The following is a 10,000-nucleotide window of genomic DNA, read 5'->3' as shown; positions in this document are numbered from 1 at the left end:
GTGTGTGTGTGTGTGTGTGTGTGTGTGTGTGTGTGTGTGTATGTGTGGTCAGTTCACTTTCTGCTCACAATCAGAAATTATTCTCGTTCATGTTCTTTCTTTTGTATCGACCCGGAAATCCACAACACACAATATCTTTGTTTTATTTATTTTATTTATTTCTTTATTTTAAAGTACACTTTAAAATAAAAAAAATCGCTTTGCTGTCTGTAAACTCCTCCCCCCCCCTCCCCCCTCCCCCTCCCCCGCCAGACGCCGCTCACGTCATGTGGTTCGAGAAGCTCCACGTCTGGCTGCTGTTCGTGGAGAAGAACGTCCTCTACCCTCTCGTCATCCTCAACGAGCTGAGCGGCAGCGCCAGGGAGCTCGCCAGCCCCCGCCGCCTCGACGCCGAGTGAGGAGCTCTTATTTACAACCGCCGCTTTGAACGTCGCGCTCTTATTTTGTTAAAAGTCCGATTTTTAATTTTTTTTTTAATAATATTTTTATTGTATTTTCAAACAAACGACAAACACGACAACAACACAATAGCTCACATACAGAACTATATACATTTGTTTAGATTAAGATGCTTCTCAATTCTTAAAGTCCGACTTTTTTAAAGATTTAAAGTTTCGCAGATATCCAGTGTCTACGGTGTACGAATACAAAACCGTCATTTCCGCGTTTGCTCAAATCAGATAAGTCACTTCATTTGTGTCCAAATCTTAAGTTTCCCGTTTCTTTTTTAACATTGTAGCTTTAATGCATTTCTTGAGTTTCCTCTTGTGTTCCAAAAACGACTTCCTGTCACTCTTGTTCCTTTGTTTTTTTTTTGTTTTTTTTAAAAGACGTCTCTTCCTTTCAAAATAAAGTGACTTTTCTTAGTTTTCATTGGCTTTAAGAATCAATTATATCACAATACATTTGATAAGTAGTGGCTTTGATGTATCTCTATATCTAATATATTGAAGGAGGTGAAGAAAGTTCTGCCTCCCCCGACTCACAATCTCTGTTTTGCGTCCACTTCCTGTCCAGGGTGGGGGCTCTGATGATCACGGTGGCGGGCCTGAAGCTGCTCCGCTCCTCCTACAGCAGCCCCACCTACCAGTACGTCACCATCCTCTTCACCGTCCTCTTCTTCACCTTCGACTACCGTCACCTGTCGGAGACGCTGCTGCTCGACCTCTTCGTCATGTCCATCGTCTTCAGCAAGGTGAGGGGGGGGGACGTTTTGGTTTTAATCGCACCTCGAACTCGACGACTCATAAGAAACGAGCAATAATAATAATTCACACTTCGCAAAATTTCAGTCACATGACCAGATCGTAGTAAAACTGCACTTTTCTTGAACTGCTTGTATGAGATTACCCACAATGCTGCTGGGGCTCCGCCCACATCAGATTACCCACAATGCCACTGGGGCTCCGCCCACATCAGATTACCCACAATGCTGCTGGGGCTCCGCCCACATGAGGGGCTCCGCCCACCTCAGATTACCCACAATGCCGCTGGGGCTCCGCCCACATCAGATTACCCACAATGCCGCTGGGGCTCCGCCCACCTCAGATTACCCACAATGCTGCTGGGGCTCCGCCCACATCAGATTACCCACAATGCCACTGGGGCTCCGCCCACATCAGATTACCCACAATGCCGCTGGGGCTCCGCCCACATCAGGGGCTCCGCCCACCTCAGATTACCCACAATGCCGCTGGGGCTCCGCCCACATCAGATTACCCACAATGCCGCTGGGGCTCCGCCCACCTCAGATTACCCACAATGCCGCTGGGGCTCCGCCCACATCAGATTACCCACAATGCCGCTGGGGCTCCGCCCACCTCAGATTACCCACAATGCCGCTGGAGCTACGCCCACATCAGGTTACCCACAATACCGCTGGGGCTCCGCCCACATCAGGTTACCCACAATGCCGCTGGGGCTCCGCCCACCTCAGATTACCCACAATGCCGCTGGGGCTCCGCCCACATCAGATTACCCACAATGCCGCTGGGGCTCCGCCCACCTCAGATTACCCACAATGCCGCTGGGGCTCCGCCCACATCAGATTACCCACAATGCCGCTGGGGCTCCGCCCACATCAGATTACCCACAATGCCGCTGGGGCTCCGCCCACCTCAGATTACCCACAATGCCGCTGGAGCTACGCCCACATCAGGTTACCCACAATACCGCTGGGGCTCCGCCCACATCAGGTTACCCACAATGCCGCTGGGGCTCCGCCCACCTCAGATTACCCACAATGCCGCTGGGTAATGTTGTTGATCGGGCGTCCAGGTGAAGCAGTTTGAATTTTTAAAAAAAACGAGGCACTATTTGGAGGAAGTTGTGTGACTGAAGTTCTTACGTAATAAAAAAAAATTCTGTTTTTTTTTTTTCTCTTGAGGCGATTGTGTGACGATTCTATGGAAAATTAGAAAATATACAGTTATGGAAAATGTGTGGAAGTAACTGATTACAAATGCTTATATTTGTGTAATCACAGTATTTCCTGCTGCTCATGCTGGTTTTTTTTCACTGTTCAGTTGCTCAAACTCCAATATCAAAACTTTCTTATTAAAATTTTTGGTGCGTTTTATGTTGACACGTTCTTTCTCGCAGCGTCGTGGTTTTAAATCTGGTTGATAGAGATTGAGTGAAGCTTCACCCCCGTCTCTCTCTGGGTGTTTCTGCTCCTGCAGATGTGGGAGTTGTTCTACAAGCTGCACTTCGTCTACACCTACATCGCCCCCTGGCAGATCACCTGGGGCTCCGCCTTCCACGCCTTCGCTCAGCCCTTCGCCGTGCCCCGTATCCTTCCGCCGCCCTCTGTTCGGCCCGATGGCTCCAGGTGGGACTAGTTTTTATCCCCCGCCATAGCCGATAGGCCCCGAAGGGGGGATCTTGAAACAGTCTCCGTACGTCCGTCCGTTCGAACGTTTCTACCTATATCTCGGCAACCCCTGGGCCCACAGTGGCCAAACTTCACATGTGGATACATCTCAGAGGGGGAAGGGATACTATGGTGACCTTGACCTAATTTGCGTATTAAGTAGGTCACAGGGTCACGAAGTGCTTAAAAACACATTTTGGGCTCTGGAGGCCTAGGTTTTTGAGCTAGGGCTCTGAAATTTTATACACACCTACTAGTACTCTGGGGACACCCTCCAGCATACCAAGTGACCTGACCTTGACCTTGAAGATTGGTAGGGTCTGAAGTTTGCTCGTCATGGTTGCACAATACATGTATTTTCATATAAACATTTCTCCTCATTTCTCAGCAGTTCCTGGGCCTGGGCCCACAGTCACCAAACTTCACACATGGACACTCCACCTGGGGAGAAGGGTCACCATGGTGACCATGACCTCATTTGCATATCAGGTCACAGGGTCACTAAGTGCATAAAAACACCTTTTGGGCTCTGGAGACGTATTTTGACATAGCTTATTATGAAGACCTTTCAGATTCTACATAATGATCTACTAGGACCCATGGAACACCCTCTAGTGTACCAAGTGTGCTGCCTTAGAGCTGCTTTGTGAGAAAATATAAAGCCCTCCGGCGGGGAGATTAGCCCAGCAACGGCCTTCTTGTTTAAATAATTTTTTTTTAAAAAGCTTCCCGGAGACGCCTTGACCCCGAGCGCCTCCAGACTCCGCCATGCTCTTCGTCCAGGCGGTGGTGTCGGCCGTCTTCTCCACCCCCCTCAACCCCTTCCTGGGCAGCGCCATCTTCATCACCTCCTACGTCCGCCCCGTCAAGTTCTGGGAGAGGGACTACAAGTGAGGACGGAGTGGAAAGATTAAAAACACACACACAACAAAAATCTTCTCCGTCCTGATCATCTTGGTGTTTTCTCTTGTTTGTGCAGCACGAAGCGAGTGGATCACTCCAACACCCGGCTGGCCTCCCAGCTGGACAGGAACCCAGGTGAGCCCAGGACAGGACACGCCCACTTTTATGTGCTTTATTGGAAAACATTGTTTAAAAAAAAAAAAAATAAATGAAGTAGCGACAGTTTCAACCCTTCAATGGCGACATCGTCTGGATTTATTGAGCCTTTTTGGCATAAAGTGAAAATGAAATGAGTTTAAAAGCTCGGCTCCGTTTTCTGAGATTGACGTTCTTCGTTCTTGCTCCTGATTGGCTGCTCGTCCCGGAGAAATCTACTAATCCGTCAGAACCGCTAACGTGACCAGGAAGCTTTTCTCCTTTCTGAGCGTTTTGTCAAACAACACTGTTCTGGGATATTCAGTGTTTCCTCCTCCTCCTCTTCCTCCTCCTCTTCCTCCTCCTCCTCTTCCTCCTCCTCTTCCTCTTCCTCTTCCTCCTCCTCCTCTTCCTCCTCCTCCTCTTCCTCTTCCTCCTCCTGCTCTTCCTCCTCTTCCTCCTCCTCTTCCTCTTCCTCCTCCTGCTCTTCCTCCTCTTCCTCCTCCTCTTCCTCCTCCTCTTCCTCTTCCTCTTCCTCCTCCTCCTCTTCCTCTTCCTCTTCCTCCTCCTGCTCTTCCTCCTCCTGCTCTTCCTCTTCCTCCTCCTCCTCTTCCTCCTCCTCCTCTTCCTCCTCCTCCTCTTCCTCTTCCTCCTCCTGCTCTTCCTCCTGCTCTTCCTCCTCTTCCTCCTCCTCCTCTTCCTCCTCCTCTTCCTCTTCCTCCTCCTCTTCCTCTTCCTCCTCTTCCTCCTCCTCCTCTTTCTCTTCCTCCTCCTCTTCCTCCTCCTCTTTCTCTTCCTCCTTCTCATCCTCCTCTTCTTCCTCTTCCTCTTCCTCCTCCTCTTCCTCTTCATCCTCCTCTCCCTCCTCTTCCTCCTCTTCCTCTTCCACCTCCTCTTCCTCTTCTTCCTCCTCCTCTTCCTCCTCCTCTTCCTCCTCCCCTCTCCTCTTCCTCCTCCTCCTCCTCCTCCTCTCCCTCCTCCTCTTCCTCCTCCTCCTCTTCCTCTTCCTCCCCCCCTCCTCCTCCTCCTCCTCCCTCCTCCTCCTCCCCCCCCTCCTCTTCCTCCTCTTCCTCTTCCACCTCCTCTTCCTCCTCCTCCTCCTCTTCCTCTTCTTCCTCCCCCTCTTCCTCCTCCTCTTCCTCCTCCTCCTCCTCCTCCTCTTCCTCCTCCTCTTCCTCCTCCTCCTCTTCCTCTTCCTCTTCCTCCTCCTCTCCCTCCTCCTCCTCTTCCTCTTCCTCCCCTCCCTCCTCCTCCCCCCCCCTCCTCCTCCTCCTCCCTCCCCCCCCCCCCCCCCCCCACCCTCCTCCTCCGTCAGGCTCCGACGACAACAACCTGAACTCCATCTTCTACGAGCACCTGACGCGCTCCCTGCAGCACAGCCTGTGCGGGGACCTCCTGCTGGGCCGCTGGGGGAACTTCAGTACGGGCGACTGCTTCATCCTGGCCTCCGACTACCTGAACGCCCTGGTGCACCTCATCGAGATCGGCAACGGCCTGGTGACCTTCCAGCTGCGGGGGCTGGAGTTCAGAGGTGGGGGGGGGGGGGGGGGCATAAAGCACAGCGGCCGATGGCCCTGATAGATTAAGATTTTAAAAGTTCATGTCAATACTTCCCGTTCTCGCCGGTTTTCCTAAACCTGAGATCACGTCGTGACCTCGGATCTTCTATGTCACAACGTTAACATGATTGAGTCACGCGTCAGTGTTCAGGTTTTATTAGACACAGAAAAACCTGCTGAGATCATGAGACGAGGTGAACTTTCCCTCCCGGCAGCGTGACGATCAGCAGCTCTGGCCGGAGACGGCAAAGGTTCTCACAACTTCTGTCGACTCAGCAGTTTACCAGAGTCCAGATCCAGAGGCTTTCATGTGGAACAGGGTTAGGGTTAGGTTTGGGTTTAGGTTTGGGTTGGGGTTTGGGTTAAGGTTTGGGTTTGGGTTTGGGTTTGGGTTTGGGTTAGGTTTAGGGTTTGGGTTGGGGTTAAGGTTTGGGTTTGGGTTAAGATTTGGATTTGAGTTAAGATTTGGGTTAGGGTTAGGATTTGGGTTAGGTTTAGGGTTTGAGTTGGGGTTAAGGTTTGGGTTTGAGTAAAGATTTGGGTTTGGGTTGGGGTTAAGGTTAAGGTTTGGGTTAGTGGTTGGGTTTGGGTTAGGGTTAGGCTTTGGGTTTTGGTTTGGGTTAGGCTTTGGGTTTTGGTTTAGGGTTTGGGTTAAGTTTTGGGTTTGGTTTGGATTCGGGTTAAGGTTTGGGTTTGGGTTTGGTTTAGTGTTGGGGTTGGGTTTGGGTTCAGGTTAAGGTTTGGGTTAGGGTTAGGATTATGGTTTAGGGTTGGGTTAGGGTTACGGTTTAGGGTTAGGATTAGGGTTACGGTTTAGGGTTAGGGTTTGGGTTAAGGTTAGGGTTAGGATTACGGTTTAGGGTTAGGCTCAGGATTAGGGTTAGGGTTAGGGTTAGGGTTAGAGTCCCAGATGATGCAAAGTCCACCCGTCTTCATGCGGGCCCCCGTCACCAGTCCTCCTCCCTCCCCAGGGACGTACTGCCAGCAGCGGGAGGTGGAGGCCATCACGGAGGGCGTGGAGGAGGACGAGGCCTGCTGCTGCTGCGAGCCGGGCCACCTGCCCCACATCCTGTCCTTCAACACGGCCTTCGGCCAGCGCTGGCTGGCCTGGGAGGTGCTGGTCACCAAGTACGTGCTGGAGGGCTACAGCATCACCGACAACAGCGCCGCCTCCATGCTGCAGGTGTTCGACCTGCGGCGCATCCTCACCACCTACTACGTCAAGGTCCGTCGGTGTCGGGACGAGGCTTTAAGATGACGGTTCCGTCCGGGTGTTTCCTAGACTCTGACGGTCCTCCTCACCTGCAGGGCATCATCTACTACGTGGTGGCCTCGCCCAAGCTGGAGGAGTGGCTGGCCAACGAGACCATGAGGGACGGCCTGCGGGGCTGCGGCGAGAGGAACTACGTGGACCTGGACCCCACCTTCAACCCCAACATCGACGAGGACTACGACCACCGGCTGGCCGGCATCTCCAGGGACAGCTTCTGCGGGGTCTACCTGGGCTGGATCCAGTACTGCAACTCCAGGAGGGCCAAGGTGACGTGACGCACTTTGATTTTTAATGGAACTGAATAAAAAGACTCCAGTCAGGAGACGCCACTTTAATAAGCTAGAGACTCGTCGGAGTCAGAATTAGAATCTTTTAGAGCAGCGGTGCCCACACTTTTTCAGCACGCGAGCTACTTATGAAATGACCAAGTCAAAGTGATCTTGTGATCAATTGAAAGAGCCTTTTCGATTGCTGGTCCTGACCTCTGGAATGCCCCCCCCCCCCCCATTAGACAAGCCCCTCACTGTCCATTTTTAAAACTCGTCTTAAAACGCATTTTTATTCTTTGGCCTTTACCTCAGCGTGAGACTCTGCTCTGGTTTTAGTGCCTTCGTTTTTTTTTTTATTATTGTTTTAACTTTTTATGTTTTGTTTATTGTTTTACCATCTGATTGTTTTTATTGCTTTAACTTTTTTATTGTTTTTATGTTTTTATGTTGCCTCTTATATTTCTATTTCAATGTACAGCACTTTGTCTCAGCTACGGCTGCTTAAAGCGCTTTAGAAATAAAGTTGAGTTGAGTTGATCTACCCACTACAAAAATGCAAAACATATATTTATTTTCAAATATATTGAGGATTCTTTATATGTACAATGTATAATGATGTACCTTGCAAAACCGTACGAGCCAATATTGTGCAACACAACATAATTAACTATGAACATTCTTTGTAATTACCTGAGTTTACTTTGATGTTACTTTGATCTTTGGTATTGCAACGGTCGACTGGCAGACGAGACAAACGCACTTCGAAAATGACATTGTGAAAAAAAAAGTCCACCTCCCATTCCTCGTGAAAGTGACACGTCTTCGTCTTCTCACTTGGTCTCATGTTTGACGACCAAAACTTTCTCTAGTTTAAAAGAAAAAAAGCGAGGGCTTCAAATTTTGCGGTAACTCGCTGGCTAGCTTGTTAGCTTCGCCACACTTAGCGTCGTTGTTTCGATGTCATCCGACGCTACGTTCGATCGTACTCGTAATTCGGAAAGGTAAATCAGTTCCATTACACCAGCGTCTATTTTTTTTTCTAACGTCATGCGATCTACTATTACTACCTTTGCGATCGACTGGTAGATCGCGATCGGCGTATTGAGCACCCCCGTTTTAGACGTTTTCGAAAAAAGCGAGATTTTCAAGACGATTAAAAAAGAAAAGAAAAAAAACGCTAAAAGTCCAAATGTGACGGGAGTTTTTCACGAGTCTTTTCTGTGTCTCTGCTGCTCCGTAGCCTCTGGAGAGCGAGAAGGACTCGGCTCTGGTGCTGCTCTGCTTCGGCCTGTGTGTCCTGGGAAGACGAGCTCTGGGAACCGCCGCTCATCACATGTCCAGGTCAGTTACGCTAGTTTTTAAAAAATTATAAATCAGAGTTTTTCATGCGTTCGTCACGTTATCCAACACAACAACTTAGGTTGTACCGCTTTTTATTCAATTTTATTAGTATTTATTGGGGAAAAAACACGTTTATTTAACTTTAGTTTTGTCTTCAGGCCTTTAAAACTCAACGTACCGATTCTGTACAAAGTTCTGTTGTTTTGACGAGCGAATGAGTTCATGACTCGTTTCTTCTCGTTTCCACAGCAACCTGGAGTCGTTCCTTTACGGGCTCCACGCCTTGTTCAAGGGAGATTTCCGGATCTCCTCCATAAGAGACGAGTGGATCTTCGCCGACATGGAGCTGCTCAGGAAAGTCGTGGTTCCCGGAATCCGGATGTCTCTGAAACTCCACCAGGTGAGAGTCCGGGGCGTCGCCGCTACGCCCGCACCACCCACCGCTTCCGCCGCCTTCTGGGGTTAGAGTCTGTCTGTTTTTCCTCCATCAGGACCACTTCACCTCCCCCGACGAGTACGAGGAGCCGGCGGTCCTGTTCGAGGCCATCTCCTCCCACCAGCAGAACCTGGTCATCGCCCACGAGGGCGACCCGGCGTGGCGCAGCGCCGTGCTGTCCAACGCCCCGTCGCTGCTGGCGCTGCGCCACGTCCTGGACGAGGGCACCAACGAGTACAAGATCATCATGCTCAATCGCAGATACCTCAGCTTCCGGGTCATCAAGGTGACGGGGACACGGAGCCCACCGCCCGCATTCGACACGTTCACGTCTTTCTATACATTAATCACTTCTTTTTAATTTTAAAATTAAAAAAATATTTATTTTTTTTATTTTGTTTTGTTTTGTTTTGTTTTGTTTTGTTTTGTTTTGTTTTGTTTTGTTTTGTTTTGTTTTATTTTATTTTATTTTATTTTATTTTATTTTATTTTATTTTATTTTATTTTATTTTATTTTATTTTATTTTATTTTATTTTATTTTATTTTATTTTATTTTATTTTATTTTATTTTATTTTATTTTATTTTAGTGAGTGAGTTAGTGAGTTAGTTAGTTAGTTAGTTAGTTAGTTAGTTAGTTAGTTAGTTAGTTAGTTTAGTTTTTTTATTATTTATTTTTTAAATTTAATTCCATTTTTTATAAAAAATAGAAATAAAGAAATAAATAAATAAAAGCTGTCAAACATGAAAAAAAAACAAAAAAAAACATTTTTTTAAATTAAATATGTTGTGTATAATATGAGTTGATAAAATGTCTTAGAAATCTAAAATCTGCTTAAAAAAAATTTTTTTTTTATATATATATATATATGATTTTTTTTTATTTTCCCACTGTGAAAAGAATAAAAAATGACCAGAGGAGGAGAATATAGGTGGAGCCTGATCGTTTAACTGTTTAACCAATACAGGGACGGGTCAAAAATGTAAAAAAAAAACCCAACAAACCAAAAGAAATAAGAACATAAGAATATACAAAAAAGAGGAAAGAAGCTATGTACATATATACATACACCTACAGACATATACATATATGCACAATGATACATTTACTGATACAAACCTTCATAAAATCTGCTTAAATCAAACTTGTTTCCTTTCTGCGCGTCGTTTATAGACACGTGGTGGTAGAATGTGACGTTCCCCGCTTTAATCT

At 47.9% G+C, this 10,000-nt stretch overlaps 1 protein-coding gene across 1 annotated transcript in view; it reads left to right on the top strand.

Moving 5' to 3' along the window:
• Window positions 1-10,000, top strand: part of LOC308142224 (pecanex-like protein 1) — a 50,374-nt gene that overhangs the window by 28,662 nt on the left and 11,712 nt on the right. The window contains 11 exon segments of the mRNA XM_080512572.1: window positions 253-394; window positions 1,018-1,195; window positions 2,682-2,790; window positions 3,633-3,762; window positions 3,852-3,910; window positions 5,226-5,441; window positions 6,441-6,694; window positions 6,778-7,008; window positions 8,252-8,352; window positions 8,602-8,752; window positions 8,844-9,074. Coding sequence (XP_080368698.1) covers window positions 253-394; window positions 1,018-1,195; window positions 2,682-2,790; window positions 3,633-3,762; window positions 3,852-3,910; window positions 5,226-5,441; window positions 6,441-6,694; window positions 6,778-7,008; window positions 8,252-8,352; window positions 8,602-8,752; window positions 8,844-9,074 — 1,802 coding nt within the window.

The sequence above is a fragment of the Blennius ocellaris genome (genome assembly GCF_963422515.1).
Source record: "Blennius ocellaris genome assembly, chromosome: 17".
In the NCBI taxonomy this organism is placed as follows: domain Eukaryota; kingdom Metazoa; phylum Chordata; class Actinopteri; order Blenniiformes; family Blenniidae; genus Blennius; species Blennius ocellaris.
The sequence above is the reverse complement of the archived record's forward strand: the minus strand, read 5'-3'. Positions and strand labels throughout refer to the sequence as shown.